The 19,307-nt window shown below is 44.5% G+C and overlaps 1 protein-coding gene across 7 annotated transcripts in view; it reads left to right on the top strand.

Moving 5' to 3' along the window:
* Window positions 1-19,307, top strand: part of CHD3 (chromodomain helicase DNA binding protein 3) — a 155,820-nt gene that overhangs the window by 113,551 nt on the left and 22,962 nt on the right. For 5 of the 7 annotated variants that reach the window (XM_040346816.1, XM_040346817.1, XM_040346819.1 and 2 more), the window contains 7 exons: window positions 2,820-2,988; window positions 7,105-7,241; window positions 8,520-8,670; window positions 17,494-17,583; window positions 17,668-17,820; window positions 17,917-18,025; window positions 18,842-18,974. In XM_040346816.1, the coding sequence (XP_040202750.1) occupies window positions 2,820-2,988; window positions 7,105-7,241; window positions 8,520-8,670; window positions 17,494-17,583; window positions 17,668-17,820; window positions 17,917-18,025; window positions 18,842-18,974 (942 nt within the window). The remainder of the gene's footprint in view (window positions 1-2,819; window positions 2,989-7,104; window positions 7,242-8,519; window positions 8,671-17,493; window positions 17,584-17,667; window positions 17,821-17,916; window positions 18,026-18,841; window positions 18,975-19,307) is intronic. The other 2 variants (XM_040346821.1, XM_040346818.1) reach the window with 1 other exon arrangement.

The following is a 19,307-nucleotide window of genomic DNA, read 5'->3' as shown; positions in this document are numbered from 1 at the left end:
GGCTACACCCCTTTTTTATATATATTTTTCTTTATTTCTTTATTTCTTTTTTTGTAAATGGCCCCCCGCTTCTAAATTTGCGGCAGCCCCCCCCCCCCTGCTTTATTAATTTTAGGCGGCAGCACCCCCCATCCCGGTTCTCTGCTCCAGGGGGCCCATGCCTGAAGCTGTCTAAGTGGCCTCATAATTCCTGATGGCGGCCCTGCCTCCCGTTAAGCCCCTGTGCTGCCCACAAATCAGGCTGAAAATCATCAGCGGCACGCAGCCAGTGACAGTACTGCTTCCCTTCCCAGTGTTTTAAAATGTACAGCACCCCTGGCTTCCCTTTAGATGCGCACTTCTCCCTTCCTGCCACTGGGTGCTGCTTGCATATAAAAGTGAATTAGAATGTGATTTTATAACATCCCCAGTTTGCTCTTCCTGAGGCTGACTTCTTCATGTCCTGCTCCTCAAGGTATGTCACTGTTTGCTAATCTATATTGTAAATTGAAGTTTTCTGTAGAGTGTGCCCAAAGTCTTTATAATATTTGATGATTCACTGCAGGTCTGGTCAGTGTTTTAAAAAGTTCCTCTATTTTACACATGGCATGGCATGGGGTCACAGCACCGTCTGTCCATTCTGCTTTAGCACCATGGGACCCCATGCCATGCCATGTGTAAAATAGAGGAACTTTTTAAATAACAGACCAGACCTGCAGTCCAGGCTGAGTAAAGCCTCAGAGCAGATGACATTACTGTCTGTATTTAACTGCTTGATGGGCTTATTTTGGGCCTGGCTGGTTCACATGTATGTGTTTTGGCGGCCCACATTTGCACAGGCACAGCAGCCCATTAATTTGAATGGGCCGCCATGCCTGCGTTTCCTGCAAAGAAAAGCGCATGCCTCATGTAATAGGCTGCGCACACGGCACGCCTATGCCCATCAAGCACTGAAATACAGCACTGTCTGTCCATTCTGCTGTCTGCTGTGACTTATCTGCAGTTCCCGCACTGTCAAACTTGCTGCATTTTTAGATGTTTAGGTCACGCTTTTAAAAACACAGTGCGTTTGTGTGTGCAAGAACTGCAGGTAAGTAGCATGGTGCAAAAGCAGAATGGATTTCAAGGCAACTGTATTTTTAAAATGCTGAATGCACCTTTTTCTGCAGGAAACAAAGGCATGGCAGCCCATTCAAATCAATGGGCTGCTGTACTTGCACAAATGAGGACCGCCAAAACATACATGTGAACCAGCCAGGCCCAAAATAAGCTGGAGGGGGGCCCAAAAAAAATGTTTGCCCTGGGCCCAAACCATATTAAAGACGGCCCTGTATATATATATATATATTTTTCACAACAAGACCACTTTTGGTTGGTTCTGACCATTGCAGACCGGTGAACATCCCACAAGACCTGCAGTTTGGAGTTGCTGACCAAGTCTTCTAGCCAAATTGGTCCTTGTCAAAGTTGCTCAAATCCTTGCACTTGCCCATTTTTTTTTTTTTTTTTTTTTTTTTTCTGCTGTCAGCACATCAACTTTAGGGACATTGTGTTCACTTGCCGCCTAATATTTATCGCTCATTTGCAAGTGCCATTGTAATCAATTTTATTCACTTTACCTGTCGGTGGTCTTGGCCGACAGCACTGATCAGTGTATTTTAATGGCGGCAATGTCTCTTGCTGTCGGAATGCAATGGATGAGCTTGAAGAATTCCCTCATCCGCATTAAGGGGTTGATTTACTAAGTGCAAATAGACTGTGCACTTTGGAAAGTGTAGTTTTTCTGCAAAGTGCAGTTGCTCCAGAACTCCAGTAAATAAAGTAAAGCTTCACTTTGCTAAGAATGGCCAATCGCATGCAGAGAAAATTTAACAGAACAGCATTTTTGCTGCACATGATTGGATGATGGAAGTCAGAGCTTCTGCTCATTTACTAAGCTCTGGAACAATTGCACTTGAAGAGTGCAACTGCACTTTGCAAAGTGTACAGTTTATTTTTTTCCTTTAGTAAATCAACCCCAAAGTGTCTGTCTTGAGAGAACTGGGACAGATTTTCTTTCACTCTTAGTGATGGCAGTAAACAAGACAAAGAGAGGGTGACTCCTTAAAGCGGAGGTTCACCCAAAAATCAACTTTCTGCCATTGGATCCAGCATACTGCTGACATCTGCAGTATGCTGTTTTTTTTTTTTTTTTGTACTTATTTTATCAGCCGTTGTTATTTGGCTCCGAGCGGGGAATAGGCGTTCCTAAGCCAAGCGGCTTTGATTGACGGGCTGCTAAAGCGTGTCACGCCTTCTGAAAATACCCGAGGTGACACTCGGGTGTTTACGGCGCCTGCCATGTCGAGCTGACTGCGCAGGCGCCGTAAACAATCGAGTGTCACTTTGGGTATTTTCGGAAGGCGTGACGCGCTTTAGCAGCCCGTCAATCAACTCCGCTTGGCTTAGGAACGCCTATACCCGGAAGGAATCCCCCTCGGAGCCGCATAACGGGCTGATAAAACTATAAGTACAAAAAAAAAAGCATACTGCAGATGTCAGCAGTATGCTGGATCTAATGGCAGAAAGTTGATTTTTGGGTGAACCTCCGCTTTTAATATGGGGGGGGGGGGGCACAGGCCTAATAAAAACTTGGATATGTGCTCCATTATCCCCTCCTTTCTATACAAAAATACTCTTTTATAACGTATGTGTAGTTAAACTGTGCAATTAGCAGTTGGCCTTCAGTATGGACATGGTAATGAACGCTCAATGTTTGACTAGTGGGACATTTCCTATACTTTCGACATGCTGGTTTTTATTTCTTTCTCTTCATTATGATTTTTATTCCTTCCTCGCAGGTTCAGGAATTCGAGCATATCAATGGGCGGTGGAGCATGCCGGAGCTGATGCCCGATCCCAGTTTAGACTCCTCCAAGCTGTCCTCAAGAGCATCCTCGCCCACCGTAAAAACCAGCACGACCACTCCTGAACCCTCCCTCACCAACACCCCCTGCACATCTAAACCTGGTACGTCAGGGTGTAAAAATCCTCTATAGCCATTGGCTGTCTTCTGGCTCAGAGCAAGACCTTCAGTAGTCTGAGCTTTCTGTTTTTTTTGACAAGGACAGAAAATGTTTAACCGCTTAACGACCCCTGCATGTACATATACGTCTGCAGAATGGCACGGACAGGCAGAACGACGTGCCCGCATGTCGCTGCCTAGACGTGGGTCCGATCGGGACCCCCCCCCTCCGGGTACATACGGTGGTCGGTAAGCCTCTGGGAGCGATCCGGGATGAGGGCGCGGCTATTCGTTTCTAGGCGCCCCCTCGCGATCGCTCCCCGGAGCTAAAGAACGGGGAGAGCCGTATGTAAACACGGCTTCACTGTGGCGGCTGCATCGATCGTGTCATCCCTTTTATAGGCAGACACAATCCATTACGTCAGACCTACAGCAACACCCCCCTACAGTTGTAAACACACACTAGGTGAAACATAACTCCTTCAGCGCCCCCTGTGGTTAACTCCCAAACTGCAACTGTCATTTTCACAATAAACAATGCATTTTAAATGCATTTTTTGCTGTGAAAATGACAATGGTCCCAAAAATGTGTCAAAATTGTCCGAAGTGTCCGCCATAATGTCGCAGTCACAAAAAAAACGCTGATCGCCGCCATTGGTAGTAAAAAAATAAAAATAATAATAATAAAAATGCAATAAAACTATCCCCTATTTTGTAAACGCTATACATTTTGCGCAAACCAACCGATAAACGCTTATTGCAATTTTTTTTTTTTTTTTTTTTTAATACCAAAAATATGTAGAAGAATACGTATCAGCCTAAACTGAGGAAAAAAGTGTTTTTTTTTATTTATTTTTTTATATATATTTTTGGAGGATATTTAGAAAAAAGTAAAAAATATTGAATTTTTTTTTCAAAATTGTCGCTCTATTTTTGTTTATAGCACAAAAAAATAAAAGCCGCAGAGGTGATCAAATACCACCAAAAGAAAGCTCTATTTGTGAGAAGAAAAGGACGCAAATTTTGTTTCGGTACAACATTGCATGACCGCGCAATTACCAGTTAAAACAGCGCAGTGCCAAATTGTAAAAACACCTCTGGGCATTTAGCTGCATATTGGTCCGGGGCTTAAGTGGTTAAAGGGAAACTTAAAGTGGATCTTCACTTTAAAAGTGAAAATCCTGGTCACCCCATTAGGCAATGCCTCTCTTGTGGGTCACAGGAGTACAATTGCTTCTGTCCACCTGTGACCCAGAGTCAGCTCATAGCGGGTTGTTGTCAGCTATCCCCTGATTGGGCAGACTTCGTAAACACCCTGACAATATTGTAGGCATCCACCCTAGCGCTTGATTGACGCCTTTCAGCATGCAGCTGAGATCCAGAGCCAGACGCTCCCATCCTCCCCGGCTCTGCACTCAGCAGTGAGTGCTGTAAAGGTGGAGAGCAGTGAATGACGATCACTGCTCGGTTCTCAACCTGCTCCAAACGGAGCAATCAGCAATTTCAAAGTCTTAGGCCGGGTTCACACCTATGCGAATTGGTTGCGGCTTAAATCGCATCCAATTCACATAAAAGACATTGATTCCAATGAGGCTGGTTCACATATGTGCGATGCATTCGCACTTCGCATTGCCGAAAAAACGCGAGCGTTTTCTCGGCATTGCAGTGCGAATTCAGGCCCATTATCTTCTATGGGCACGCATCTGATTTTTTCTCTTCAGGATTTCTCTCATTCACCTTAATACACTCTTCCCCCCCCCCCCCCCCCCCCCCCCTCCCAGGTCTCCAAATTTGCAGCTAAAACGGAGATGATCTGCTGAACAGCTTTCTTATCTCTCTGAATCCAGCCTTAAAGTCGACATGGGAAAGCTGCAGCATCATACCGATAACACAGCATGGAAGGGATTATGTAGAACTGAAAAAAAAAACTGTTAAGCCGTGTACACACAATCGGCTTGTCCGCTGAAAACCGACCGATGGACTGTTTTCATCGGACAGACTGATTGTGTGTGGGCGCCATTGGTTTTATTTCCATCGGTGTAAGAAAATAGAACATGTGTTAAATTTTTTCCTACGCATAAAAAAAAAAAAGGATCGAATCCGATCGTCTGTTCGGAACTCCATCGGAGAAAAATCCACGCATGCTCAGAATCAAGTCGACGCATGCTCGGAAGCATTGAACTTCATTTTTTTTCAGCTCGTGGTATTGTTTTACGTCACCGCGTTTTGGCATCGGATTTTGGACGGATGGTGTTTAGGCAAGACTGATGAAAGTTGGCTTCGTCGGATATCTGATGAAAAAATCCATCGGATTAGATTCCATCAGATATCCGATCGCGTGTACAGGGCTTTAGTGAAAGGTCCGGCTTCTATAATTCCATCCTGGCTTTTATGGATAAGTCTCGCCTTGCTGCCCTCATCAGACTGGGGGAGTCTGGAACTACTGACGCCACAAAACGGGGCACACTGACCTAGTGCATTATCCTAAAAACATGACTTTATTATTGTATAAGGTGGTAAGTATTATACTCGTAGAATGACCATTGCATCAAAGCTCATCACAAATAACAGCACCACCCAGTCCACAGTACATCATAACGTGTGGCAGGACAAATGGAGATTCAATAGGCTAACGCGTTTCAAGGACTAGCCGCTTCCTCAGAGTGGCTCTGAGGAAGAGGCTAGTCCATGAAACGCATTGGATCTCCATTTGTCTTGTGGAATGGATGTTGCTGTTCTTTGAGCTTTCATGCTAATTTAATTCTGGGGTTTATTTACTAAAGCTAGAGAGGGTAAAATTAGTCGCATGTCTGCATAGAAACCAATCGGCTTCTGAACTCTTCGGCCCGGATTCAGAAAGCCCGGTGTAACTTTGTGCGGGCGTAGCGTATCTCAGATACGCTACGCCGCCATAACTTAGTGAGGCAGGTTCTGTATTCAGAAAGAACCTGCGCCCTAAGTTACAGCGGCGTATCGTATGTGGTCCGGCGTAAATCCGCGTAATACAAATTATCCAGGCAGTGGGCGTGTTGTATGCGAATGAATGGTGACCCCACGTAAATGACGTTTTTTACTAACAGAGCATGCGCCGTCCATGGACGTATCCCAGTGCGCATGCTCCAAATTGCGCCGCAAAGCCTCATTGGTTTTGACGTGAACGTAACTTGCGCCCAGCCCCATTCACGGACGACTTACACAAAATTCTACGCTGGCCCGACGTCCATACCTAACATTGGCTACGCCTCATAGCAGGGGTAACTTTACGCCGGAAAAAGCCTTACGTAAACAACGTAAAAAAATGCGCCGGGCGCACGTACGTTTCTGAATCAGCGTATCTACCTAATTTACATATTCTACGCGTAAATCTACGGAAGCGCCACCTAGCGGCCAGCGTAAATATGCAACTAAGATACGACGACGTAAGAGACCTTGCGTCAGTTGTATCTTAGCCAAATTTCGGCGTATCTTGCTTTCTGAATACAGAAAGAAGATACGCCGGCGCATCCTAGAATTTACGCGGCGTATCAATGGATACGCCAACGTAAATTCTTTCTGAATCCGGGCCTTCATGTTTAATTAAGCTTTGGCAATTGAACCTGGAAGCTGATTGGTTTCTATGCAGATTCGTGACTAATTTTGCCCTCTCTAGCTGTAGTATATAAACCCCACAGTGAGTATACTTACCAATTTATACAATAATAAGCCATGTTTTTTTAGGATAATGCACTAGGTCAAGGTTGGGTTTTTTTTTTTTGTTTTTAGTTCCCCTGAGTTTAGCGTTCATATGTGCATTTAAAAAAGATTTGTATAGATTTGATATTGCTATCTTACCAATGCTGAATATGGACCTGCGTCCACATCTAAACAGGGAAAGTTATTTACCTTAGATGAGAGGCCATTAATTATAAAAGGATACCATGGATCTGTTTATTTATTTTTTATTTTTTTCATTTACATTTTGAGGTGGGAATGTTTGTTGTCATTTAAAAAATGTGTGGTAATTTTGTGAGACTTGTACCCCCCCCACCCGGAGTCAACGATTCTCTTTATCCGTTTTTATATTATACCAAACTGTCAGCAGTGTGTATGTACTTTTATATTAATCATGTCTTTTCTTCCAGCCACTCCGGCCCCCAGTGAGAGAGCAGAGAATGGGGGAACGCCTGTGGACAAGGAGGAATCTGAGAGTAAAGAAGAGAAAGATGTGAAAGTACCAGAGAAGAAGGAGACGGAGAGTGATCAGGCAGCAAGTGAGAGGGTAAGGCTTTTTCATCCAGTTTAGAGCGTTCTCCTGATCCAGAGAGGGTCTGTGTTGTGGAAAATACCCTCCACTTATTAATAAACTTCACTGTGCTTATAGGCATTAATAAAGCCTTTGCCCTCTTCCACACAAACTCTCCTGCCGACTCAGAGGAAGATCTCACGGTCTTACAAGCGCACTTTTTTTGGGGAAAAAATACACTTTTTTTTTTTTTTTTTTATATATTGTGAAAGATAATGTTACGCCGAGTAAATTGATGCCCAACATGTCATGCTTCAAAATTGCGTCCGCTCCTGGAATGGCGACAAACTTTTACCCTTTAAAATCTCCATAGGCGACGTTTAAAAAAATTCTACAGGTTGCATGTCTTAAAGTTAGAGGAGGTCTAGGGCTAGAATTATTGCTCTCGCTCTACCGATCGCGGCGATACCTCACATGTGTGGTTTGAACACCGCTTTCATATGCCGGCGCTACTCAGGTATGCGTTCTCCCCATCCCGCGAGCTTGACAGGGCGCGTTTCTGGCTCCTAACTTTTTTAGCTGGCTCCTAGATTCCAAGCAACTTTGTCAAACACTGCAATAGTATCCAGCTATTCTAGCTCTGAAGGGGGCGTATTGTGCACCCCACATGTTGGAGTGAAGTGTATGCAAAATTTATAGCCACAGGTAATATACTGCCTAATCAAATTACTCTCACCCGTTTAAAAAGATGTAACTTTGTAACTCTTCCTATGTTTTCTGCAATATCTACAAGTGGGGGATGCCCCAGAAATAGGAACCTTTAGTTGAAAGCCAAGTCCTGCGACCATGAAAACCCTCTGAGCTATATAGACTGGGGGGGACAACCTACTTCCCAAAATAGGGGCCCATCTGCTGGAAAAACCACAACCGTTTTTAAGAATCGCAAAAAAGATGCTTCTCGGCATATAAAATGGGAAGGTGTTTCTTAAATATTAGTTATGCCTCACTGTGATGGCTTCTGATTGTCTATCGCATCAATCGAGTGACCTGGAACTGGGAGTCCTGATTGTTAGTAGAACTTGGCCTCTGTACGGGGAGCGTGCTGTGCGACGCACTGCCAGCACAAGGAGAGATGTACCCATTGAGGCTGAGTACATATGTAGAATTGTTTTCCACATTGGCGGAAGTGTGTAGTATAATAATTATTATTATACAGTGATCACTTTTGATATTCATGAATTAATAATTACTGAATGTGTTTTTTTGCCTTTTTTAAATTTAATATAAATATCTATCTAACTGTCTCTCTTCCAGACCCCAAGTCCTCCGGACACGGTAAGCCCTCCATCCAATGCTGTTCCCGATGAGAAGCCAACTTCCGATCCTCCAGAAACGGTGCAAGGAAAACAAGAGCAAGGAAAACAAGAGCCTATAACCCAAACCCCAGTCACAGAGGAGCGGAGCGGTAAGTCTACATAACGGACAGAAGCCATAAGTTCATTCCAAGTTCTGTGGGGCATGCGACTGTTCCTTAGATATTATCCACTCAGACACCAATGCGGTCTCCCTTCAGGGGATATATTTTTGGCACTTGGTTTACTTTTTTGCCACTTTAGATTTGTCTCTTTTTTTTTTTCTTCCCTTTTTAGCCTTGACACTGTTTTTTCCCTCAGGGCTGCTTGCCTTGTGACTGACAGCGGACAAAAGTGGGCAGATTTTGTAGCCGCTGCTAGACTGAATAGAGATTATGACATCTGCTGTCAATCACAAGGCCAGCGGACTTGATTGGGAATCGGCATCAGCGTTCTCAACACTCCTAGGCCGCTGCATCTGTCTGCATGACATTTGCAGTGGCCAGAGAGGGAGGTTACTAATGCCAAGCCTGTAATCGGGTTCAGAGTTGCTGACCTGCACTCGGGACGGACGGCGTGTCTGGTACTGACGTTCTTATGACAAATTATTGTACCTGTTCCCAACAGTACATGAATCTGTCACAAGAACTGACACTTGTGTGACAGAATTCTAGAGTGTCTGTGACACCCTTTATGAATACTAGGGCTTATATATATGTATGTATATCACATTTTATTTTCAACAGAAAGGCAGTTCCACGTAAAGAAACGGCAGTATACTAGTAAACATTACATAAGTACATCCAGCTATTGGGTATAGTCAAGACACCAAAATTAAAGAGTTCCACCCAAAAGTGTAACTTCCGCTTTAAAGCGGTTGTAAAGTGTTTTTTTTTTTTCACTTTGACCTACAGGTAAGCCTATAATAAGGCTTACCTGTAGTTAAAAGATTATCTCCTAAACCTTTACTGTTTAGGAGATATTCCCTTTGCATGCAGCCGCTGACTTCAGTGGTGCATGCGCTCTGAGTGCCCGACTGAAGGTCTGGCAGACGCTGCCAGAAGGAAGTCTCCCGTGCGGGAATGACGACATCGCGGCTCCAGCCACTCTCGGTGCTGGAGATACCAGGAAGACACGCCGAGGGGAAAATGTCGGCTCCCTTGGCGTGGACCGAGATCACCTGCCGACGCCTCGTTCTAAGGAAAGTATTTCATAATGAGCTAGCTTATTATGCCTTTTTGGCTTACAGGTTTTTTAAAAAAAAAAAAGAATCTGCGTGTTTACTACCGCTTTAAGTACTTCTTACATGCCACATTTGGCATGTCACTTTTTTTTTTTTTTTTTTTTTTAGGGGGGGGGGGGCAGATTGGGTTCTTTGTTTTGAAGGGGACTTCCTTTCCCCCTTCCGCCTAGAGGGCTGCCCAGGCAACTCCTCCTCTCCCCCCTAGGTGGCCGCTCCCTATAGGCAATCTCCTGGGACACGTGACGGGTCAGAAGATCGCCTATGCTCTCCGAGAGAGCAGCGCGACTCGCGCGTGCACGCCCATCCGTGAAGCCACAAGCTGTCACGGCCGGGTGCCCACGGTTCCAATGGAGGCGCCAAGGAGAAGGGAAGAGGAGCGGGCCTCCGTACGGCCGCATCGCTGGACTGTGGGACAGATGAGTTATTAAGTCGGCAGCTACACTTTTTGTAAAAATAGACTGGCACTCCGCTTTAAGCATTTAGATGGCACTTATAAGATCTAAGCAATGCGCCACTATAGGACTGGGGAATAATCATAGACTTGGATACTCTAGGAAGCTGGGACCACCCAACTCGCATATAATTTTACTTTAAGAGAAAGAAGTGCAGGATCTGGTATTTAAATGCTTTTGGTGGTTTCCCACGTGATGATTCCCTTACTCATCTGATGCCCGCTTGGTGATTGGTCTGTTTTCCTGGAGGCAGCTAATGAGTCTTCAGCCGCCTCCCTCACACAGACGCACATTACATTCTGCAGCCGGACAGAAATGGGGAGAAGACTCAAGTTGTGTCTTTCTGCCCACAACTGGATGCAGATCAGCTGTCACCCAGTGATACCACACCAGACCAGGCGGGTCAGGATGTTGTGGCATATCTGATGGGAAAAGCCGAGCATAAATGTGTGTGGCCGTATCTTTACCCAGATGCCAGAGTGTGTATCTCTTACCTGTGAAAATTCATCTCCTTAATTGACCTCGGCATACCATACAGCCTTTCTTAACCTTTTCACCCCATTGCAACCCTTGAAATCGTTTCTATGTCTCATGGGAACCCATACTAAAACCAATTCTTTGGGGGTTAGTGGTAAAAGTGCCAGTTAGCTTGGTGGTCAGTGGGAAGAATCATTTTTGCAAGACTTGTCTAAACCTATAAATATTATCAAAACCATATGATTAAGGGGTTGTAAAGGTACAATTTTTTTTTTTTTTTCTCCCTAAATATCTTCCTTTACCTTAGTGCAGTCCTCCTTCACTTACCTCATCCTTCCATTTTGCTTTTAAATGTCCTTATTTCTTCTGAGAAATCCTCACTTCCTGTTCTTCTGTCTGTAACTACACACAGTAATGCAAGGCTTTCCCCCTGGTGTGGAGTGTCGTGCTCGCCACCTCCCTTGGACTACAGGAGAGAGTCAGGACGCCCACTAACACACAGCTCCTTTTTCTATCTGAAACGTAGAGAGTGTCCTGACTCACCTGTAGTCCAAGGGAGGGGGCGAGCACGACACTCCACACCAGGCAGGAAGCCTCGCATTACTGTGTGGAGTTACAGACAGAAGAACAGGAAGTGAGGATTTCTCAGAAGAAATAAGGACATTTAAAAGCAAAATGGAAGGATGAGGTAAGTGAAGGAGGACTGCACCAAGGTAAAGGAAGCTATTTAAGGGAAAAAAAATTGTACCTTTACAACCCCTTTTAGCATGAGGGGGGAATGGTCCTGAAATAGGAACTGCAAAACAGGCTTTGGCAGTAGAGCCTATGGTCCCCAAAAAGCCCTTAAAGTGGAGCTCCAGGCCCCCCCCCCCCCCCCCACCAAAGAATTAAAAGTCGGCAGCTACAAATACTGTTGCTGACCATCTCTATCTCGTTTTCCCGAAAATAAGTGTGTGCGTTTCTGTAATAGAATTGCGGGGAAGCGAGCTCCAGCGGGTCGCAGGCGCCATAACGAAGGTATTTGGCACAATTATATTACAGAAACGCACACATTGTACATTATATAATACTGTAATAGAGTGGATTATAGGATTTTACAAGCATTTTTAACTCACACTGGGGATTCCTGACAGGCAGGGAGGGGGAGAGAAGACAGCACATTACATGGTAAGACCTACCCCGAAAATAAGCCCTACTGTGTCTTTTGTTGCCAGAATAATACAAGACCCGGGCTTATTTTTGGGTAAACGCTATGGGCCAGATTCAGACAGAAGTTAGGCTGGCGTATCTATTGCATAGTTACGCTGGCCGCTAGGTGGCGCTTCTGTAGATTTATGCGGGGAAATTAGGTAGATACGCCAATTCACAAACGTACGTACGGCGCATTTTTTTATGTTTACGTTAGGCTTTTTCCGGCGTATAGTTACCCCTGCTATAGGAGGCGCAGCCAATGTTAAGTATGGACGTCGGGACCGCGTCAAATTTTTCACGTTTTACGTCGTTTGTGTAAGTCGTCCGTAAATGGGGCTGGGCGTAAGTTGCGTTCACGTCGAAACCAATGAGTCTTTGCGGCGTAATTTGGAGCATGCGCACTGGGATACATCCACGGACGGCGCATGCGCCGTTAGTAAAAAACGTCATTTACGTGGGGGGTCACAATTAATTTAAATAAAACACGCCCACATCTAACACATTTGAATTGGGCGCGCTTACGCCGGCCAATTTACGCTACGCCCCCGCAACTTACGGAGCAAGTGCTTTGTGAATACTGCACTTGCCTGTCAAAGTTGCGGAGGCGTAGCGTAAATGGGATGTGTGTGTGTGTGTGTGTGTGTGTGTGTGTATATATATATATATATATATAGATAGATAGATAGATAGATAGATAGATAGATAGATAGATAGATAGATAGATAGATAGATAGATATAGAGAGAGAGATATATAGAGAGATATATAGAGAGAGAGAGAGAGATATATAGAGAGATATATAGAGAGAGAGAGAGAGATATATAGAGAGATATATAGAGAGAGAGAGAGAGATATATAGAGAGATATATAGAGAGAGAGAGAGAGATATATAGAGAGAGAGAGAGAGATATATAGAGAGATATATAGAGAGAGAGAGAGAGATATATAGAGAGAGAGAGAGAGATATATAGAGAGATATATAGAGAGAGAGAGAGAGATATATAGAGAGATATAGAGAGAGAGAGAGAGATATGGATGGATAAAGTACGCATGTCAGCGTTTACACTTTTTAGTATACTAAGCACTCAGCATAATGAAATAAACAGCATTGTATTTTTAATAGAGCAGATATTTAATTTCCTGCAAGTTTTTGTAGCTTTTAAATTTTTTTTTTTTTTTTTTTGTTTAAAAAAAAAAAAAAAAAAAAATACAGCAGGGTATACAGTACTCTGGATAACCTATAGGATTCTGTCTGCGCCTGGAGTTCATTTTGGAATTTAAATTGGCACTTTTCAGCCAGTAACTAGCAATTTGGCTTTATTATTGACATTCCTGTACAAGGTGGAGACACTTTTTCGGCATAAAGCAAGCAGGTCCCCCGCAGGGGATGTGAAGTGTTTGAACAAGCTGGTGGAACATTTTTGTTTCTTGATCGTACATCACAGGGCCTATTCATGACTACCTGGGTTATGTTTCCATTTTCAAGTGAAAGAACACTGCCCAAAAGGCAGGAATTCCCCCACCTAGGCCACAACCCTTCCCAGCTCAGCTAAATCCTATTCTTTCATAAGCTGAAATCTCAAGTCCTCTGGAGGCAAGTCCTCCTTCACAGTGAATCAGATGGAGGGGTGTCTATTGACCATGGAAGCTGTCTGGACTCAAAGTCACAGGCAACTGTCTGCAGCATAGTATCCAGAGGTTAACAGGCTGGAGTTTCTCTGCTTTCCCCCTTCAGGTTTTATGCACATAAAGGCTGCTATCATATGGGGGGGGGGGGGGGGGGGGGGGGAGAGAGAGACAATCACACCTGTGCCTTAAGAGGAGAGAACTCGCAGCTTCTGTTCCAACCTGTGGTTCCCAAAAGAAGATATCTGGCCTATTCTGGACCTCAAGGGTCTCAACAAGATCCTAGACATACAACAATTCAGGATGGAGTCCACTTAGTGGGTGATTGCTTAATGTCACCAGAATGACTTCCTCGCGTATCGGTGCTGGGAACGATTGTAGACAATTTTTTTATTTATTTTTTGCAGTCCCATATGCCCAGTTTCATTACAGAGCTTTACAGCTCAATATCCTTTTGGTTAAGGACAAGCATCAGGAGCAGTGGTGGTGCGTCCATAGAGGGCGCAGGAGCGCCGCCCCCTATCGCTCCTGCACCGCCACTGAATACAATACATGGATTCATGTATTGTCGCTGCTACCCACTATTTAGATGGCTGGCCCCCTGGTGAGCAACGGCCATCTGAATAACGGCAGCTGGTTGGCTTAGGAAGTGCCTAATGGAGCCAGCGGCTTTGATAGGCTTTCCGATTACAGCCTGAGGGCTGTTATCGACTTCTTAATAGTTAACCAGGGGACGCACGGGGGGTGCGTTCCCTGGCTAACACTGACAGGCATCTCGGCCAATCAGGTTCACCGGTTCTGGTTACCAGTAACCTGATTGGCTGAAGCGTCATCGAGGGCGGGAGAAGAAATCGAGGGATGGTGGAAGCAGGTTGGCTGACCCCAGAAAGGTAAGTTTTGGGGGGTGCCATTTTATGGGCATGGTGGTGACCATTGATGGGCATGGTGGTGACCATTGATGGGCATGGGGGTGACCATTGATGGGCATGGGGGTGACCATTGATGGGCATGGGGGTGACCATTGATGGCACAGTGGCTGCGTTGCATGGCCTGGCACAGGGGTAACAATTGATGGCACAGTGGCGACAGTTGGATTGCACAGTGAGGCTGCAAGTGTGTGTGTTTTTTTTTTTTTTTTTTTTTTTTTTGTTTTGTTTGCGCCCCCCCCAAAAATTTTGAGCACCAGCCGCCACTGATTGGGAAGCCTTGCATCGGCCAATGCATCTGACTCCAAAGACCATGTCGGTTCTGGAATGGTGGAATTCCACCAGATGCTGCAAACTGGGAGTTCCTTCCTCCAATGACTTGGGAGGTCTTAACAGATTTCAACCTGGTCTGGGGAGGTGTTTTGGAGAACCACTCAGTTTAGGGAACATGGGCATCAGAGGAGCTGAAGTTGACAATCAATATACTGGAGCTTCAAGCTTTTCAGCTGGCTCTCCTACACTGGTCTGTCTGCTTTCAGACCTCCCTGCCATGGTGCAGTGTTGCAGTGCCCATGCAGAGGCATAAATCGACCATCCTGCTAGCACACCGCTCCATTATGAAAGCTCTCGGGGCTTTCACACTAGAGAGACAGGTTGCTTTGCAGGCGCTATTTTTAGCGCTGTAGTGCCTGCAAAGAAAGCCAGTGTGAAAGGGGTCTTATAGAAAGGGTTTTGTCGTTTTTTTTTTTTTTTTTTTTAAATAAAGCTTTGTTGGTTAAAAACAAACTGGCTCCTAACTTTATTTGTCTCCATAGAATTAAACCAAATTTGTCAAGCTCTGCCTTGAGGCCCCTTTCACACAGGTGGACTGATCTAGTCTGCCTGTCAGTTGTTTAGGTGGACCCAATCGGACCATCCATTGCCTTGGAGCGGTGGGTGTCAACGGACATGTGTCTATTGACACCCACCGACCTCTAATCCGCTCCTATTCTCTAAAAACAGACAGATGAGGGATCCATTGAAACTGTGGAATAGACTCCCTGCAGGGGTAGTTCTGGCCAGCTCAGTAGATTGCTTTAAGATAGGCCTGGATACTTTTCTAAATGTACAGAAAATAACTGGATAATAACATTTTATAGGCAGAGTTGATCCGGGGGAAAATCAAATTGCCTCTCGGGGGATCAGGAAGGAATTTTTTCCCCTGCTGTAGCAAATTGGATCATACTTTGCTGTTATACATTTCTGCCTTGTTTAGACAATACACCAATTGTTATTAGGCGTCGGCTGCAGAAGTAGCCAGAAAAGGTTTAAGGGCGTTGGAAAACTTCAGCTGTTCAGAATGAGGCAATTAAGGCCTCTATAAGTAATCCAGAGGATTACCACTGATTGCTCCATCCTGAGGCTTTGTGAGTGAAGGAGAGCAGTAGCTGAAAGTCTTCTGAGGAGGTGAGGTGGTGATTTGATTTTTCTGTGTGATAAAAATCAAAAGACTATTGTTTTTCTGCTGTATGACCAGCAGTGTCTGCCCAGCACTAGGCTGCGCCAGACCCCCTAGATGGGTTCCTGTGTGGTGAAGGTAGATGCCCCAAGTGGCCCAGGGTTTATTTTATGTTTGATTTTGTTTATGCTGTTTGGATGCTTGCACTTGTTTCCAGCAAGATGGAAGAATAAACCAAAATCTTTGTTTTCAGCCGTCTTCGACTGCCTGTCTGTATAAATTCAGTGTGTAGTGAACCCATCCAAGGGGTCACACACCCCGCTACCGAGCGAACCCCTCACACATATATATATATATATATATATTTTCTCTCTATCTCTCCTTTTTTTTTTTTTTTTTTTTTTTCTGGTTGAACTGGATGGACTTGTGTCAATAATAATAATAATAATAATAATAATATTATTTTTATTAGATTTTACAGAGTATAACAAATATGATTGTTAAACTCCTTGTACAATAAAACAATGTAGTACAATGAAACTGTGAAGGCAAACATTGGAAAATGTATTTAAGATCTTGATGACCTAGGCCAGCCTACCCCTAATGGGTACATACTGTAGGACTAGGAGATCACCAAGGTACTCCTTGGTACAGCCCATACAACTGGAAGGAAATAATAGTAAGTAAAGGGGAATAATCAAAAATATCGGATGCCAGAAGTAATGTTCTACATTCAATTTCTTACATTATTGAGCGAAGTAATACAGGACTTGTGTCTTTTTTTTTTTCTTTTTTCAACCTGACTAACTATGTAACAGTTGTTGTGTAAATTGACAGGCAGTCTGTTTACACCCGACCGTCTATAGAGGAGAGTGGGCTGTGTCCATGTCTGCTCTGCATGAGCGGAGCGGACACGGACCTGTCGTCTATCTGCGGATAGATCTTCGCTGAGCAGGCGGATCTGCTTCCGGAGTCTGCCCGTGTGCAAGGGGCCTAAGTAGTCATGAGTAAGAAGTGCCCCGGTGTCCAGGGGTCAAGTCCTGGGGAAAAAAGTGTGGGAATCCCACCCAAGATCCACTCCCCCACCAAAAAAAAAAAAAAAAGATATGCTCATATGCATAATTACTAAACCGCATGGTTTTTTTTTCTAAATCCCGCGATAACTCGCGGCAGACCTCCGCAATGTCTCCTGGGACCAATGACAAAAGCTCCCAGGAGATCCAGAAAGTAACGGAATACCTGCACACTACCTGATGAATCCATATACAGGAAGCGGCCAGTAACATAAAGGATTACTAAGGTTTGCCTGCCCCTGACAGTGACTCGAGCTGGGCATCGCCGCTTGGTGAAGGATTGGCTCAGGCAGCTCTGCTGCTCTCAGCTGCTCTAGTCCTGCAAAGGGAACTGCGTTCCTGCTGTGAAAAAAGTGCAGGAACTCCATTCCCGCAGGACTTGAGCACTGCCGGTGTCCTTGTGATGTACTCCAAAAATAAAAGATTTTACAGTTCAAACAAAAATGTGTGTGTGTGTGTGTATGTATATGTTTATATTTATTTAACAAATATATATTTTTCCCCCTTGTAGCTTCTCAGACGGAGAAATCACAAGGTGGTGCCACAGAAAAAGACCCAGCAACAGACAAGGCAGAAACGGGACAGGGTGAAGCACCAAAAGGTATTTTCATATTATAAAATAATCAGGGAAAACGCATAGCTGACACTCAATGCACAGTTATTAATTTGGGTTGTTGTCTTCCAGGAGCAGAAGAGCTGAAACCGGAGAAGGAGACGGTGAAAGATGTCAATCCCACCAACCAGAGAGAAGAGACCAGGAACAGCAATGGGAGGAAAGAGGAGAGCCGACCAGAGAGGGCCCGCTTTATGTTTAACATTGCTGACGGAGGATTCACAGGTAGACATAAAGAAGGCAGAGAGCAAAGTGACCTGGAGTAATAACGAGTAATGATGGGACATGTATGTCATACCTTCCACCTTCTATCATCCACAGAACTTCACACTTTGTGGCAGAATGAAGAGCGAGCCGCCATTTGTTCTGGGAGACTCAATGAGATCTGGCATCGTCGTCATGACTACTGGCTGCTGGCCGGGGTTGTGGTGTATCCTTGCTTGCCCTGTATATCGCTATTCAGTGTTTTTATATATATATATATATATATTCGTTCTTCAAATTTTTTTTTTTTTTTTAATATATATTTTTTTGCAAATAAAACACTTTTTTTTACTTTTTTTTATTTTTTTATAAGGAAAGTAAATGTTTTGAATGCCGTTGGTTAAAGGGGTTGTAAAGGTAAACATTTTTTTACCTTAATGCATCCTATGCATTAAGGTAAAAAAACATCTGACAGCACACCCCGAGCCCCCGTTTTACCTCACCGTTCGAAAGTCCCGGGCGCTTGCTCGGTTCCCAGCCTGGCCGTTCATTCGCTAGGCTGGGCGGATTGATAGCAGCATAGCCATTGGCTGGCGCTGCTGTGAATCGCAGCAGATGACGTGGCGTGCCGGGGGGTCGGGCCCGAGTGATACAGTCGGCGGCTATGGTCGCTGCTGTATTACGGGAGCGTGCTCGCAAAAGCTTTCCACCATGCGAGGGAGCTCGCATGAACGTGGAAAGCTTTTGCGAGGAGGAGCAGAGACAGCCGCTGAGGGACCCCAGAAGACACGGATCCGGGTCACTCTGTGCAAAACGATCTGCACAGTGGAGGTAAGTATAACATGTATGTTATTTAAAAACAATTGTGCCTTTTTAGTGTTCCTTTACTTTACCCACTGTGCATTTCTTCTTCTCTTCTCTTTTTTTTTTTTTTTTTTCCACCTTCTCCTCTTTCTATTTTATTTTTACTCCAGATTTTCTCTTTCTTTAATCGCCACTTTTGAGTCCTATTATTGTTTGCTCCCCTTAACCCTTTGCTCAGACATGGTTATGCAAGGTGGCAGGACCTCCAGAATGACCCTCCATACGCTATCATTAATGAGCCATTTAAATCCGAAGCCAACAAGGGCAACTTCCTAGAGATGAAGAATAAGTTCTTGGCCAGACGCTTCAAGGTGTGCACTTCCTGAATTTCTTCTCATCGGCCTTCTTGTATCAGTTCATTTCATCATAGTCTATCTTCTCCAACCCATCCTCTCCATCATTTTCATGGGAACATCTATAAGACACCAACCTACATTATCACTCACAGCATTATTAGACCATTTAACTTTGCAAATTCCCCCCTCTCCCCTAATATGTTTTAGGCACAAAAAAATGTTTTGTTCTAAAAAGTGAGATTGGTGGAAGTCTTATCTAATATAGGGGAAATTGTCAGGACAATGCTGTGAGCCTCTGTTGCGACTGTGGTGCTAAGTAAGGCAACTTGCTATGTAGATTTTACAAGT

This window comes from Rana temporaria, chromosome 3, assembly GCF_905171775.1.
Source record: "Rana temporaria chromosome 3, aRanTem1.1, whole genome shotgun sequence".
In the NCBI taxonomy this organism is placed as follows: Eukaryota; Metazoa; Chordata; class Amphibia; order Anura; family Ranidae; genus Rana; species Rana temporaria.
The sequence above is the reverse complement of the archived record's forward strand: the minus strand, read 5'-3'. Positions and strand labels throughout refer to the sequence as shown.